Here is a 17,404-nt window from a genome sequence, read left to right as displayed (position 1 = left end):
TGATTGCAATGAATTTTACTTTTAAAATAAACATTATTATACAGTTACATTCTATGAAAAGCGGAAGCACAAAGTAATGTGGGATACCTATACGGCTTGAGTGACTTTACAGTCAGTATAAAATATAGACTGCGGACTGCAAACCGTGAACTACGGACTACGGATTACGGACTACGGACTGCGGACTGCGGTCTACGGACTACGGACTACGGACTGCGGACTACGGACTGCGGACTGCGGACTACGAACTGGGTATATGACACGGACTCAGATAAAATGCAGACTGCGGACTAAATGCGGCCTACCGACTTCGGACTGACTTTAAAACACGGACAAAGGTACAAAATGCCGATTTTCCTGCCAATTGGCCACGGTGCATGAAGGGAATGGTATTTTCCCGCCATAAATGTCATTTGGAAAAACTGCGCATGTGCTAACACCCCAAGATGGCCGGCATTGAAGGTAAGGGCTGCGATTATTTCACATATTAATTAATTCTTCTTTTCTCGCAGAGTTTCGATTTCCAAGATAGCAAAATTTTGATAGTATAGAGCAAAGTGCCTTTCTGGCTGTTGTTATCTTCACGGGGAAGCAATCGACAACTCCATATGTTGCCTTTACTATTTCATTTCTCTCTACCTGGTTTTGAAACTTTTCGATTGCTTCCCACTATATGATCAATATGTGAACATGATCAAGTTACACACAGTTTCAGTAACGTGAACTATACCATACTCTACAAATAAGTTAAGTGTATGCGTGATTTTTTGGGGAGTTTTTATTTTTATTTTAGTTTAGTTCTCTAAATTTGGGGGGCGTTTTCAATAAAACAATTATTCTACTAGCACTTGTTGGATATGAAATGGCTATAGCCAACTCGGCGCTACGCGCTTCGTGGGATATCTACCATCACATATCTAACGCGCGCTCAATACGCCAGAGATTTCCTTAGTTACGTTGAACTGAAGTTACAGCTAAGGCATTAACATTGGTTAGGGCGGTGCCATCAGGTGGGCTAGTAGATACTGCTGTGTTAGTAGCCATTCCTGTTGAACACCCGAGGCAGGGTTACGCAGACACCGGAAATTATTTTGAAACATGCATGAAGAAAATGTGTCTTGATGACGCCACAATTTTTTTGACAATCGATACAATGCTGTTTGAATGCAATGTCTAAATGCATTGCTATTTTGGCTCAGCAAATGGCAAGTGAAAGTTATGCATGGTGGCAATTATTCTACTGAAAAATGATCATAAAAACAGGAAAACAGAGGCCACTACTTTCTATCTCTCAAGCATGAAGGTGTTTCTTTGAATCATTTTAATGTTCAATGACGCGCGACTGACCACGTGAAACAGGCAAAAGCTATTTATGACTCGCCATTTTCTGCTCACTTAGTGCCACGAAAACTCGATTCCACAGGATTGCGATTCGATTCGCTCTAGTTTACAACTACTGTACAATGGCTACCTCAAGTCAGAATTCAGCTGCTCCACCAGATTTTTCAGAGCCATGGAAGTGTAGCGATGTTGTTCTGGTCGTCGAAGATCAGAAGTTTCATGTCCATCGTTATACCCTTGCAATGTGGTCGCCTGTCTTTGAGAAAATGTTTACATCAGAATTTAAAGAAAAGAAGTCGTGTGAAATTCCTCTTCCAGGCAAAAAGGCAAGTGAGATCAAGGAGCTTCTATTGATTATCTATTTTAATACATCCGGGGAAGCGTGGAACACCGTAACGAATCAAAATTGCTACTTCCTAGTCAAGCTCGCTGATGAGTATCAGATGGAAGAGATTTTCAAGAGGTGCGAAGATGTTTTGGTCAAGTTGGTATCTTCTAAGTCGGGAAATACCTTCCTTACTGATCTGACGTTTGTACAGACGTACAAGATAGAAAGACTGCTTAGAACAATTGTCAACAAGACATCACGCCTAATGGCATCATACGAAAAGGCATCACGCAAGAAGGCATCACGCGAAAAGGCATTTTCAATACGAGCATGCATGCATGAATTTGAAATTGAAAAAAAAGGCAATCCTCAATTTCTTGTGTTTGTTTCAACTTCTGCTGTCATCCTCGGATTTTTCGACATTTTTTTCCATTTACCATGCCGGAATTGAACGAGTGGTACTTCCTTATCTAAGCTCTATCGGGCTTACAAGTGTCTATCAATTATTGAATTACGCTTTGCTAATTGCGGTATTCTGGTTCTTGGGGATTTTAACAGATTGGACATTACACCCCTCCGGAACAATTTCCAACTAAAGCAAATGGTCCACCTTCCCAACTCGCGGTAGAAGAACACTTGATTTAATCCTCACCAATATCTCAGAATACTACCAGGCTCCCATGGACCGCCCCCCTTTCGGCCTATCGGACCACGCTACAATTGAACTTTAGCCGAAGGAAAGAGCTCATATGAAGCAAGCTATGTTCAATATCAAAGCGAGGGATTTGCGCCCTAGTAAACGCCAAGCAATGAGCTCTTATTTAGAGGCGGTGGATGTGTGCGCCATGACTAGCGCCTTGGAGACGTGCGTGAAAAAAGTCTCGCTCCTAGAAGAGATTATGACGACAGGTCTTGATTGCATCCTCCCCATTCAATCCCGGAGGGTGCACTCTACCGAGCCTCCTTGGATTACCTCCACTCTCAAAGAACTGATTCAAGCGCGTCTACGCGCCCTTTCCCGTGGGGACAACCAGCATTTTCGTGAATTTAGGAATCGTGTGAATCGTGAGAGGAACGCGTGTCGGGCTAAATACTTCCAAGCGAAGGTTGAGCCGTCTGCCTGGTGGACAGAAGTTAAGAAACTTAGCGACAGTTCTCCGGCTTTTACGGAAAGATCCTATATCACTACATCTCTACAACATTTATATGGGCCTACGGATAACGTCAATCTTGCCAACATCAACAAGGCCTTTCTCTCGCCCATGCGTAGTTTCACACCTATCCCGGCTGACTACGTCATAGATCCTGCTAATAGCGCAAGCCAGAAACCAGCCTTTGTTGTATCAAAGGAATCAGTTTTAAGAAATTGATAAAACTAAACAGAACTAAAGCGCAAGGTCCTGACGGAATCCCAGGGTGGGTGTTGAAAGAAAATGCAGACGTTTTGGCAGGGCCTATTGCAGACATTCTTAACTCATCATATCGTGAAGGTCGCCTCCCTCCATCGTGGAAAGAGGCAGATGTTTTGCCGGTGCCCAAGCAAAAACCTGTGCAGGACATAAATAAACATCTTTGACCCATCTCCCTGACAACAATTCTGTCAAAGATAGCGGAGGAGTACGTCGCTGAATCTTACGTCAAGCCTGCTGTCCTCCAAAAGATCGATCCACAACAGTTTGGAACAATACCCAAAATCCAGCACCACGCATGCGTTAATAAGTATGATACATTCCTGGGCGAAATCAACGGATGGAAATGGATCGACTATGAGAGTTATGCTCTTTGACTTTCGCAAAGCATTCGATCTGATCGACCATCATGTTCTGGCGCGAAAGCTTTCCTCGTATGACATCCCAAGACCGCTTATGTGTTGGATTATAGACTTTCTTATGGATCGTAAGCAAAGGGTGAAGCTCAGCTGCGATTGTGTCTCGGAATGGGAGGCTGTTCCTGCGGGGGTCCCACAGGGGACCAAACTGGGCCCATGGTTATTTCTTATCATGATAAACCATCTCTCTGTAGCTGATACAACTCTCTGTAAATATGTTGATGATACCACTCTCGCCGAGTCAGTATCCTAGAACGAAACCAGTTGCATGCAATCATGGGTTGATGAACTTGTTCGACAGTCTGAAGCTGATGGTTTTCAGCTAAACGAGTCTAAGTGTAAGGAGCTGAGAATATCCTTTTCTAGTTTACCTAGTACTGTAGACCCTATCACTATTAATGATAAGCAAATCGAAGTTGTCTCGTCCGCAAAGCTATTAGGAGTTTTAGTTTCAGACGACCTCAAGTGGAATGTACATGTTAATTATATTTGCAAAAAGACCGCAACACGCCTGTATTTCCTAAAGCAGCTAAAACGCGCGAAGGTCAACCCGAAGGATATGTTACTGTTCTATACAACATGCATCCGTCCTGTCCTAGAGTATGCGTGCTCAGTTTTCCATCATGCGTTGCCGCAGTACCTATCTAATAACATAGAAAGACTCTAAAAGTTCGCACTGCGGATAATATATCCTGACCTATCTCATGCTGAGGCTGTAGTAGCTGCAGGCATCTGTTCACTGTATGAGAGAAGACAGGCACTGAGCGAAATTTTATTTGCTCAAATTATGGGAGGCCCATGCCATAAGCTATATGATCTGCTGCCACCACGTAACGAGTCCACTTACTGCACACGAACCCGGGGATACTTTGAGCTACCGATTTGTAAGACACATAGGTTTAGGAACACTTTTATTATGAGCCGTAGTTTTAATTATAAATAGTTTGTAAGATTTTTCCCTTTATAATATAATTTTTTCATTGTAAAGTAATTCGTAATTCAGCCGCTCCGGCGGCTGCAATGAGTTTGCTAATAAAATCAATCTATCAATCTATCTATCAATCAATCTATCAATCAATCAATCAATCAATCAATCAATCAATCAATCAATCTATCTATCTATCTATCTAACTATCCATCCATCCTATCTATCTATCCTATCTATCTATCTATCCTATCTATCTATCTATCTATCTATCTTATCTATCTATCTATCTTGTTTTTGTGTTTAATTGGCATCGTTGTTACCACAGCGACGCAGTATGACGTCATGTCTTGTAGCTTTTCTACATGTCATTCTACGTCCTGTAGAAATGTGGCTGGACTAAATTGCTTGCAATGAGTTTACTTTTAAAATAAACATTACATTATGAAAAGCGGAAGCGTGAACTGATGTGGGATACCTATACGGCTTGCGTGACTTTCCGGTCAGTGTAAAACACAGAGTGTGGACTGCGGACTGCGGACTGTGGACTGTGGACTGTGGACTGTGGACTGTGGACTGTGGACTGTGGACTGTGGACTGCGGACTGTGGACTGTGGACTGTGGACTGTGGACTGCGGACTGCGGACTGCGGACTGCGGACTGCGGACTGCGGACTGCGGACTGCGGACTGCTGACATGCGGACCGCGGACTGCAGACTGCGGACTGAAGACTGCGGACTGGGTATAAAACACGGACAAAGGTACAAAATGCCGATTTTCTTGCCACGTGACCACAGTGCATGAAGCGGTCAGTTATCAAAGTCCGTAAATGATTGTCAGTAACCGACCACCTCTATTTAGCGGCCACGGCCACCTTTTGGTCGTCCCGATGGGAGTTTTTCTATTGTCTTTAGCCCTATTAAACGGAAACCCAAAATTTAAAAACCGTAAATTTACTTTATTTTGGAAAAGGCGATGGTAGATAAGAGTCCGAAATAGAAGGTGACGAGTGCTAAAAACATTCAAACACATGTTTGCCATAATTGTTTAAATAAAGGATATCATAATCGTTAAGGAGTTCGGATATCTGACCTTAATTAGCATAGAAATTAATATTTACGATTTCATTTGTACGTTTCTTTACATAGTTTTAGCTTCGATTGAGCCATAATATATATACGGAGAGTCCGTCGATGAGGTTTGACATCATTGATAAAAGATATTCGCCTAACTGGTGGATGGCGTCCGGCTTATTTTAGTTTTACGAGAGCCGAGTTAACGCTTGGAGCAGTTATGCACCTGTCAATGGTTTCCACCAGAATGGGGGGGGGGGGGGGGGAGGGGGGATTAACATTTCTCCTTCAATTTTTGGTCAACTTTTTCATCCTGGGGCAAAAATTTTCATATCAACTCCCCCACCCTAGGGAAATTCCGTAGAATATCCAAAGAACTTATTTTAAAAAAATCATGTTAAGATCGTCAAACGTGAGAGACTTTAACATTAGTGGAAACCTGTTAAATGATGAAGGTAAATGAAATGGTTTTACTTTCAAATGGCATCTTCCATGATACAGAGGGGGCACCGCCAGAATTCAGTTGTGGGTGAATTGACGCACTGGGTATGGTACCATTCAAAACACTGCTCACACTCAACCCATGAGATGTAAGGAGCATTGGCAACTGTTGGTTCCTCATTACACGGTTCAAATCACATCCAAATCACTTTACTTGACGCCAGCAGGCGAAAAAGCGATCTATCGACTGATAGTGCAAAGAAGAAACGTTGTTATAACATAAAAGATCGGAGAAATATGGTAAATATAAACTCATCACTCACCTTTTCAAGATCCTGTGAACGCCCACCGATCTATACGAACGCACCAAAATACCAGGTTTGAAGGTAGGTTTTACGTCGTGTATGGTACTTCTACTGTCCCCGTCGACCTAACGTTGACAATCTTTCCGACCCTGGGCCAACCCAGACTTGTCAAATTCATGACCCAGGGGAGCCAATTTTATGTCAAACCCTGTGGGTATACCCCCCCCCCCTAGGGGAAACCACTGACAGGTGCATTACGCGCGCAACGCAATTAGGGGCCGTCCAACATTTCCTGCAGTGTTCTAATTTATTATGTGTTTCTCATGACGCTGTTAATTCACGAGAACATTTAGAAGAATTATTTACGGATTAAGCCTGGACTGCTCTTAACTTGATATCGGATTAATAGCAGAAACCCCAGAATAAATTTACGCTGTTTCACGTTCAGCGGAATTTGATTGATTGAGGATAGTTAAATCCAAGTTTCTTTCAACTATGAAACCTTATATTACGTTATATAATAGCCTGCATTATCAATTTTACGAACTATATTTTACATATAAACGGAGGCGTAAATGGTATTGTAATTAAGTTGAAAGTTATCAATAAAACAGGCAAAAGAGTCACTAAACTATACAAAGTATTATAATATAGTTTTGTAAGTAAGGCCTAATGTTTTTTACTGTGCTAGTGAATTATCTATAATCACCAACCCTAAGTCTCTATCAGCAAAATCAATTTTCAACGATTTCTTATATTCCGTAAGAAGAATAATTAGGGTCAGTTGGATCTTGAAGCCGTTGACGTGTTGTACTTTCTTGTACTTCATTTGAGATGGTCGCTGTAGAAGTAGGTATTGGCTCATGGTGGCAAGTTTTTTCGGAGTCAAAAACTGGCAGGAGGAAATTATGGCGGCCATTCCACTGAAAACCCTTGAAAAACAATAAAGACAGGAAATCACAAGCCACCTACAATCCCAGCCAAAAGTAGTTGGGACACTTGAACTGTATCACGTATCCCCCTTCCCCCCTAATCAATGTTGGAAAATATCGCGTTTTCTCCAACAAAAAAGGGAAAAATCACCTGATTATCAACATTGAAAGTGGGGGGAGGGGAGAACTTGCTTCGTGTCCCAAGTCTTTTGTCTGGGATTGTAGTTCTCGGTCTCTCAAGCGTGAATGTACGTGTTTGCGTGGCTCGCTTTGACGCCCATTGTCATGACAATTTAAGCTATCGTTAAGTCACGCTCGAAAGGCAATCTTTGTGTCGCCATTTTCTCCTGAGCGAGTCTCCCGACGCTTCTGATTCCGGAGTGATTCGCTTTGTGATATAATTGCTGTGCAATGGCTACATCAAAGAACAGTTCAGTTGGTCCACCAGATTTCTCCAAGCCATGGAAGTTTAGCGATGTCGTTCTTGTTGTAGAAGATCAGAAGTTTCACGTCCATCGATCGACTCTTTCGATATGGTCGCCAGTGTTTGAGACGATGTTTACGTCAATGTTTAAAGAAAAGAACATGTATGAAATTCCTCTTCCAGGCAAAAAGGCAAGTGAGATCAAAGAGCTTCTACTGATTATTTATCCAACTGTATCAGAAACGGGATGGAAATCTGTAACGAATGAAAATTGCTACTTCTTGGTCGAACTCGCTGATGAGTATCAGATGGACGCCATTAAGCAGAGGTGCGAAGATTTCTTGGTCGAAGAGGTATCTCGTTCGAGCGGAAATGAGTTCCTGGTTCATTTGACACTTGCACAGACCCACAAACTAGACGAGCTCGTTGAAACCATAATCGACAAAGCTAGTTGGCTGTCGCTGGATGATTTCAAAAGTCATGAGATGTATGATAAAATGGAGCCACACATTTACAAACAGATTGTTGAGGGAATGCTAAGAAGACATGAGGAGAGACCCACGATTTTCAAGACGGTCGTAAGACGTACTAATAAACGGTGACGTATTCGAGACGAACGGCCTGGAGTAGTTTAGACAATAACGGAATGCGCATACGTTTAGATCCGCAGAAAAATGCCCTGACAACTACCCTGAAACTGCAGGGGCTCCTTTACTTGATCGACTTTGCCATCCGTACAACTTCAATCAGTCGAATATTCATCACACAACCCATTTCGAGAAGAGCTGCTTCCACCTCGTAGGAATGGAAACTGTATCTTTCAGCAAGTTCGGTGCAGTTTGGAACAGAGGAGCAACTTCCTTAGAAGTTACGGTTAGAACTATTGTTATGCTTGTGACACAATTTTGTTGTTTGACTTGTACCTCGTGTTGAAGCCTAAGCGGCCAATTGTAACAAGTTTCGAATGCTACCAGGTTGGATCTGTTTCTGTGTAACGAAGGAATATTTATAGTTCTGACTGTTTTGACCCGAAAAGTTCTATTATATGTATGCTCATATTTACGAGAGTTATAGAAAAGGTTGATTAATCGTTGTTTAGTAAATAAGCCTGTGGTTACATGTAAGTGGTTCGTATAGAAATGTACGCTACGGTGGAAACCCGCCTCACGGTCACCTCGTTATCACGGCCACCTTGTTTTTGGGCCGGCGAAACGGCGCATGCATTTTCTTATAAAATTGAAATTGAATGGAGGGAACAATATGGTCAGAACCAGACGACAAGTAGATCACCAAGTTCTTTAATACACATCTGAAGAAAAGTAAACTAGGAATTTCATTATGAAAGTGAGTGCTGTCGAAGGTCGATAAAACGGTGGGAACTGAATTGAACAGTCGACAGGTCTGGAAATTTTTTTTATCTTTGGAGGGTAGGGCTGTCCAGAGTAGGCCCTCGCTGGATGATTTGTAATAATTACTACAGCAAGTGGTGTTTTAGCAAAATGGCCCAATCGTTAGGCTTACGGAGTTGTTTGACCCATATTGGGAAATTGCTGAAAATGCTTTGTTGTTTGTGGGGTGGGGAAAGTGGTTGAAAATGTTGGTAGTAGCAAAATAGAGGTGCTGTTCTAAAAGGTGAGAGGAAATTATTTGTTATTGTTGATTTGATAAGTCATTAATTTGATAGATGTTGGGAATTATAAATGACAACTATACTCATTAATATTTATTGGAAAATTCATCCTTATACAATGTGTATCTTGACAAGATACCAAAGTTTCTAACTTGAAGTATGTATTAAAATTTGTTTCTCATTTACACATTCAAACTGTTTTCATTTGGAACTGTAACTTGAACAACGAGTTAGAAAATAATGTTACATCCCATAAGCTTGATACAAAATGCTCTTGACTGGAGTAATTCCTTTTCAATGTGAACAATAACAGTAACTATAAAAATATGCCTAACTTGAACAATAAATTCTTTGCAAAAGGGTTTTGGTAAAGATACTTAGTAAATCAGTAGTAAGCAGGATTAAAATTTCTTCCTATATCTGTATGAAATATAATCAACCAATATTCAGTGGGTAACAATAACAGTAACTATAAAAATATGTCTACCTTGAACAATGATTCATTTGTTGTATGATGGCAACGTCAAACAACTGACAGCGTACGAAAGATTCGAAAGTCGAAAGCGTCTGACATCGTGCTCCTCAATTCTCAAGCGTGGATCTATAAAAGAAAAACAGCCAAACACAAATTGATCTCTTTCCGTTCGCGACCTTGATGAATAACTGGACAAGAAAATGAAGATATTTTAATAGCAAATGAAAACATTCAGAAAATACTTACCTACTTGTATGATGGCAACGTCAAACAACTGACAGCGTACGAAAGATTCGAAAGTCGAAAGCGTCTGGTCAAACAACTGACAGCGTGCGAAAGATTCGAAAGTCGAAAGCGTCTGACAGCGTGCGAGGATTTCTCACGTGCAAAGTGATCTCACACGTGGATCCCGGATGATATGACAGCCATGTGACGTGCGCGTGATTGTCGTTTCAATTGTCCCGGATAATACTCTACTGCGCAGGCTTACATCCGAGAAAATTTTGGATTTTTCGCCCTACAGAGAAGAATAGTGTGCTGTCTCGCAACGTTCGACAGCAAATATGTATATTCTAGTACCGGAATATTTTCAAGTCTGAAAATCATATAGAACAAGTTACCAAGGGGACTATTCAGAATTTTGTTACGATTACTATATTTTTGTGAGGTTATTGCTTTATGTACCTAGGAAAAGCCAAGTAATAAAAATATCAGTAAGGACAAGATTTGCCAGACTCTGATAAGTTCTTAGAAGCTCAGTTAAAGGAGCATCAAGATCCTAAGAAGTCAGATCATTAGACAAAATATTTTTTGTGGTCGTTGTAAGTCTACGCAACATTGGAATGAATAAACTAAGCTCATCAAAAACTAATTTGTAACAAGGAAAGTTTATAGTCACTTGTTGAACAATTTATATTTGTACATCAAGTTATGGCTGAGAGAAAAGACCATTCATGCCAATTTTCCCCTCATTTGAAGATAAACGCGAATGCTAGGATCATCTTTAAATCCAGGAGAGTTCCAATGAAGTTCCCTGAAATACGTCACTGGAAATCCTGCTGGGCACAATATGATCAGCATTCCCCAACATTGTCTCACAGCTTTCAGAAAAAAAGATAAGAATTATATTTTATGAAGTACGTAGCCCATGTACACAGACGCGTCTCTTCAGTTCCTTCTTGCCCCCCCCCCCCCTCCTCCCCACCCAGGAGGGATTTGGGGTTTGTCCCAAGAAAATCCATTCTGCTACGTAGCTTCTTTGGAGATCTGTATGATGTGACGCGTTGGAGATCCGAATGATGGAGATCGGAAACGTTTTCCTTTTGGATCAATTCTTGTTAAGCCATAAGTGGTGCCCAAGTCCCCTTGCGAGGAATCACAGTAGTCGTATTCATCATCTTTAACTGGATGTTTGTTTTGATGAACGCAACCTACCATGATTCCCTGCTGGTGCGTGTCATAAAGGGAGTTGGCCATACCAGTTGCAATACAAGCTTGCTCGGTTGAGAATGACTCAGTTGTAGCCTTCTTTACTGCGAGAGGATCGTTGTAATGGTTTCATCGACCGACGTGACTATTTTGTTTTCCACGTATTAACAATCTTATCTTATTTCAGTAAACTTACCATAATGACTTCAGGTCCTCTTTTGTGTTGGACCCCTTGGTCTCGTAAAATTTGATCCATCATTTTCTGGTCTGGTTTCAGCAGGGTGAGAAATCGCTGTCAGCAGAAACAAAATAAAAGATTGAAGCGCACTAGGAGGAGTTGCTTTCGCGAAAAGAAATATCGCACGCAACGAAAAACACTCGAAGGGGAATACCAGTAATTAAAGCTGTGAGCAACACATGCAACAGTTGCATCAACCACAACAAATGCTCATACAGAGACTATATAAGTACATCAAAATTATTGTCATCATCATCATCATTATCATCATTATCATCATCATCATCATCATCATCAATCCTTATCCCATTACTGGATGCGTAACCCCTCAATATCACAACCACAAGGACAAGTATATACAGAAATGATGTCGACGAAGCAAAGTTAATTCTAGTCCAATAGATTAAGGAAGCCAATTTCTTTATGAAGTGATTTAGGACGGGATACTTATCCATCGCATGTTATTCCCCAATTCTTTGTGAGGATGCCCTAGCAATATATTTACATGCTCCTATTCCTGGTCGAAGGGGGACATGAGAGTAAAGTCTTTAGTGTCTTACCCAGAACACAACACCACGACCTCCAACTCGAAACCGCTCGATCCGGACTCTTCTGCCCTAGCCATATAAGGCCACCATACTTCCAAAATAATATAAAAACAACTTCCATGAAAATGGAAAACAAATAAACAGAACAGAAACAAAAACTTACTTCACGGAGAGTTCCCGGTGTCTTCCACAATTGGTGAATTGCAAATCCTGGAATGAGCAACATGGATGCCAGGGCCATCATCCAGCCCACCAGTTCGGCTCATCCGAGATACGGCCGTTTGTTATATGACACACCGTTCCACTGTATTATATTTGCCAAGACAATAGCCTGAGGAAACGTTTACAGAGAAATTAAAGGAATCGACCGAAACTTATTTTTATCCAGATGATGCTATGCTAATATATTTAGCGTCTTCTGCATCACCCAAATCGTACTTCTTTTTGTTTTAATGTGGATTCTTTATTTCTTTGTGTCGCCTCTACCTTAAATAGCTGTTCAAAAATGTAGCCCACTTCTTTTGGAAGAGCTGAGGAAACAGGAATATAAAATCACATTCGAAATGGTCATTGCCAAGATTTATTGACTCTTGTTACTATTAATTATCAAGATAAAGCGATAGCGCTTCTTAAAAATACTTGCCATACCTTTCATGTTTGCCTTTCGCAAACCGTCTTAGTCTTTTCTATCTTTCTTTATTTCTTCTACTTAAGAATACTATGATCTTACGATTTCCTTAAATTTGAACGTAACGTAACATATTGCGACGTAGTTCCCTAAAGTGAATCATACATGCACTTATAAATACAGATAAACAATTACTTTTTCAGAAATGATACACGCGTTACACATAATAATTTACTTCTCAATTCTAATTGAAAACGTTCACTTCAACTATATGTCGATTACTATCGATGTGCTGAAGTTGTAGTTCTTTCTAAATCAAACGGATTTTCTCCTACTTTGATATTCCTTCAAATCTTATCTTCAGCAAAACGTTTCCTGGACAGTAATATCACAGTTTTACATGCCCGCTGTACCTATAAGGCTTTTTCAAACCACTTACAATTGTGCAGACAAGCGTGATGTATTTCCAACAAATTCTGAACCACAGAAACGGCTTTCGTCCAGTCATGGCCTCTACGTCAGCGCTAAATCTGTCGACCCCTTTAGGGAAGATACAGTTTATATTATCGTCTAAATGTGTACTGTGTAAGGAAAGAGACGGTTTGTATATCTGATTTCAGTTAGAATAGATCCGAACGTCCACTCCTAAGTTTGAGAAGGTGATATCATCAAAAACTCTGGCGCTGATTCATGACAGTTTCAAAAACCTCGATTTTCGTCATCAACAGTTCGCTGCACGTCCAATTTTCGTCTTTGCTTTTTCTGTTTTAAATTGTGATGGTACACTTATCTCTTATTTGATAAATAAGCCTGTCAAAGACCAAAAATAGTACGTGACTTCAAAGGCTATCCAATGTTATTTCAGACGTGCCCACGAAGCACACCCTTTTCAAGGCCCAATCAATAAATGATGTATTGCCTCTCTTCTCCCTCCACCCAGTCCCTCACAAATTAAGTTACTATAGTTACGATCAGCTGTAAGAAGTGTAGAAAGATTATATTCATATCTTGGCATTAAATTAATGTCTCACCGTAATTCCAACTGATTATAATGATTTCCATCAGAGATACAAACAGCAGAGATAATCCTGCAGTCTGGTAATCCATCGGATTAAAAATGTACATTCCTCCCTAAATGAACACAAAAAAATTCATAGAAACCGAGTTCTTCTACCACACAGTTAACGGCCAGTTATATTTCAAGCTTTATTGATGAATTTAAATTCGTATTTCCTTGCTGTCAACATTGATTGATTATCATCAACCAGTTCATCTATGAAAACTGTGACGGAATGTTCACAGAATGTTATTATGTGGAAAGTGTACTATGGGATGTACATCTGTTGCACACAAGTACATATAAGTCCACCGCAAGGTTACTGCTTCCGTGAGAGCTCGTTAAATCGGGTCTAATTCTAGGAATATCGACGCTCAATTCGTTTTCTGTAGCACAACACCTCTCTCCTCCGTAGGGTTAATTAGAACTCCGCTGTAGCAGTCACCTCGCTCAGCGGATTCTCACCACACGAGGAGCCACCTTTGAGTGTCGGTGGATGAGAGAGACACACTACACCGAATGGAAGTCCAGCACATCACAGATTAACCCCAACATTTTGCAGGTCGCCCAAAGAACTCAACGGTACCCATTTCTACTTCTGGGCGGAGAGAGGCACTATGCAGTCTTCAGACACTGAGAAACTTTACGATATCCACAATTCTTGTGGCTGGAGTAAGCCTCTCGTCGTTAGTAACGCTGGCAAGATGCAGAGAGAACGAAACGGCGTTTCAAAAGTACAGTAAGGAGGAGCTTATTAAACTTTTGTTTCAGATCTGTGGGAAACTTCAGTTTTGAATGTTTTCGCTGTCAAACGTACTCGACCGCGCCTAACTAGCCGTGTATTCTAATGGCAGAGAATCAGGAATTCAGTGACAAACTTAATTACCTGTGTAACACACGGGAGACCAAGAATGAACATGCTGGCGCAGAGCAACAGGACAAAGATTTGCTTTCTGTAACCTTTCTTCAGCCAGAGATACTCATCCACGATGGCAGTTATCACTGCCTCAATAGTGGCAAACTGAAATGCAAACAATCAACATTCAGAGCAATTTTCAACTGAGTGTCGTAAAACCAAAACTAATGTAATCAGTCTAGCCAATCACAAAGGACACAGACAATCCGGTGAACCAATCAAAACCCAAGTTAATGCACGTAGCTGACGCTAAACACTGGAAAACGTGTGCAAACGAGTCACAACTTATTTTGATTTTACTTCCGATTTGATGAAAGAGTGGTAGGAGTTTTTTTAGCCAACCGTGCAGCGTAGTAATCTCATAAAAATAACAGAGAACGCTGCCTCTATCTCAGGAAAGGACTCGTGACGAGTCTTCGTCACATTAGATTAACAAGGGAAGGGGGTTACGAAGAATACCGGCGAAATATTATGTAATCATCCGGAAGATCAACATAGCTTTTACGGTACATTATTACCGCAATACCTGGCTATCCAATCCTAGAGTGACTAATATGAAGAAAAACAGTATGGCCCACAACACGGACAAAGGCATCTGCGATATTGCTTCAGGGTAAACAACAAAAGCCAGTCCGGGACCTACGAAAAGATCAAAAAAATATATAGACTTAGGCCCCGTCTACACGTATCCGGATATTTTTGAATCCGCAACTTTTTCTTTCCGGATTCAAAAATTTCCCCGTCCACGCGTAGCGTATTCAAATCGAATTTGCCTGTCCACATGCGTCCGATGGTATCCAGATCCACTATAGAGAAACTAGGCCTACACGTTGTGCAGTCGTGGTCATGTTGGCTTATTGTCCGGTAAGAAACTGGAAACGATTTTGCAACGTCGTCGGGATTCGAAAATATCCGGATTTACCCTCCACACGTTATCGGATTCGTTGCGGATTTATTTTTTTCCATTCTGGAGAGCGGATTCAAAGCTATCCGGATTTGCTGCCGAATTCGCCGGATGGGTGTGGACGGAAGCCGTATCCGGAAAGAAAAAGTTGCGGTTTCAAAAATACCCGAATACATGTGGACGGGGCCTTGGCTTTTATAAACCCCTCTGAGTACAACGTATATTTAATATAAGCCTCCTTCTTAGTTTCGAATCGTATTGTAATGGCCACGTCTATTAGTCAGACCAGACACTATACCGCTTCAAATCGCATGTGTGGAAGTCGACTGCCACGTGATCGACCGTTTGTTTGCGCAAGAAAAAATAAGGAGCTTAAGCAAACCACGATGACGACGGCAACGAAGAAGTCACCAAACTGATAAGGTTTAATGAGTGGAACAATAGCTGTGCACGTGCGTTATAAATCTTTGTACATTTCTTTGCCGTCCTCTGCAAAACAAGAAGGTAAAATGACCCAATTCTGCGTCGCCTGAGGGACGCGAGCGACAACGGCTAATTTTTCGTATTTCCACTTGGACCTGAACGCTGTTATTGCATATTTAGCCTGAGCACGTTTTTAGAGTCATTGGCGTACTGAACAGATCTAGACAATTGCGAATTTCGCTGGTAAAATGTATAAATTCATTTTTGACTAGGCGTCGTCCTCGGCGTCGCCGTTGTCGTTACTTAAGTTCCCTAATAACTGTTGCTGTTCTGCCTTCGTCTCTAGATTTTCTTCATTGGTTAAAAACGCGACTGCCTCTAAGCGTTTCCGACACAGTTAGCATACTCGTCACCATTGGCTAGACCGTACAGAAAAATGTTTACAAAAGCCACCTTAAAATCTCCTGCAATCCGTGATTGGATCCCCAAAGGTAACAAAAATCGGATTTATTTCTTGTGATATTCATAATTCACAACCCAAAGACATGGAACAGAAAGTGTAAAAAGTGATTACTTCACCTGAGGTAGCAACCTCGGCCACTGTTGATTGAAGAGCATAAGCCATGAGACCAAGAACACTGAAAATTACAAAGCCGGCAAAGAAGCTGGTTCCACAATTTGCAAACGAGATTATCAGAGCGTCCCTACAAGGAACAAACAAACAAAGCTTACACTCTGCCAAAAACTGACATGAAGCGTGTTATCTCGCTAAACTGATCATTCAGTTTCAACGGATAAGGCTAAAAGGGATAAAACCATCAACATGGCTCCCGCTCGGGATGTCAAAACCGGTCAGTCACCAATAACACTTCTTTACGAAACTACCCTCATCCGAAAGAATAACTGACACTCCTGATTTCAAATAGTCCAGTTCTTGGCCTTCTCTCTGGTAGATAATGCTACATTAGTGTTGCGTGACGGAGAGAGGACCTGACCCGGGTTGTTCGAAAGTTGGAGAACGCTATATCCACCGAATAAATCCTACCTAGCAGATAGCGTGGTTTGTTTTGTTACCACTTATCCACTGGATAGCGGTTTATCCGGTCGACAGGGTTATCCGCCTTTCGAACAACCCAGGCCAGAACTAAACTAGGGCTCAATCCATTTACTTTAATGGGTGGTCACTGGGTATATTGCAAATAATTTGGCGAACTTCTGTTAGAAACTACATTTTATGAAGGCATGAGCATTCAAACGACGCTCAGATTCAGTAACAGTTTTTTTAGTCTTTTGTAATAAAGAACAATTGTCATGGCTTGAATAGGCTCAAGTTCAAGGCACCTGTGGCAGTTGTTGTCGAACTAGTTGTAGCTTCCAAATGTGATGAGAGTTCCAAACCCAACTCCAAGAGACCAGTAGATTTGAGTGGCAGCATAAACCCACACCTGCGACAAGAAATGAAAGAAACTGTGCAACAATAATTAGAACGAGAATCGTTCAAGTTTAAAGCAAAACGCCTGCTGCCTTGTGAGTATGTGAGACATATTTCAATTAACACAA

At 41.3% G+C, this 17,404-nt stretch overlaps 2 protein-coding genes and 1 pseudogene across 3 annotated transcripts in view; 2 read left to right on the top strand and 1 right to left on the bottom strand.

Moving 5' to 3' along the window:
* The window catches only part of LOC145496289 (sodium- and chloride-dependent GABA transporter 1-like), a 33,422-nt pseudogene that overhangs the window by 1,815 nt on the left and 14,203 nt on the right, over positions 1 to 17,404 (bottom strand). The window contains exons 7-14 of the transcript XR_014050536.1: positions 17,186 to 17,289; positions 16,424 to 16,548; positions 15,044 to 15,156; positions 14,488 to 14,622; positions 13,576 to 13,675; positions 12,984 to 13,084; positions 12,080 to 12,247; positions 11,327 to 11,422 (exon numbers count right to left, since the gene is read on the bottom strand). The product of XR_014050536.1 is annotated as a sodium- and chloride-dependent GABA transporter 1-like (transcript). The remainder of the gene's footprint in view (positions 1 to 11,326; positions 11,423 to 12,079; positions 12,248 to 12,983; positions 13,085 to 13,575; positions 13,676 to 14,487; positions 14,623 to 15,043; positions 15,157 to 16,423; positions 16,549 to 17,185; positions 17,290 to 17,404) is intronic.
* LOC145495744 (BTB and MATH domain-containing protein 36-like) lies at positions 1,317 to 2,120 on the top strand. The gene has a single exon (XM_081475338.1). The coding sequence runs from the start codon at positions 1,464 to 1,466 to the stop codon at positions 2,118 to 2,120; it is 657 nt and encodes a 218-aa protein (XP_081331464.1). The 5' UTR covers positions 1,317 to 1,463.
* Positions 6,967 to 9,376, top strand: LOC145496287 (BTB and MATH domain-containing protein 38-like). Its single transcript, XM_081475987.1, has one exon. The coding sequence runs from the start codon at positions 7,585 to 7,587 to the stop codon at positions 8,197 to 8,199; it is 615 nt and encodes a 204-aa protein (XP_081332113.1). The 5' UTR covers positions 6,967 to 7,584; the 3' UTR covers positions 8,200 to 9,376.

The sequence above is a fragment of the Orbicella franksi genome, chromosome 8 (assembly GCF_964199315.1).
Source record: "Orbicella franksi chromosome 8, jaOrbFran1.1, whole genome shotgun sequence".
Taxonomy (NCBI): domain Eukaryota; kingdom Metazoa; phylum Cnidaria; class Anthozoa; order Scleractinia; family Merulinidae; genus Orbicella; species Orbicella franksi.
This window is presented reverse-complemented; position numbering and strand designations above follow the sequence as displayed.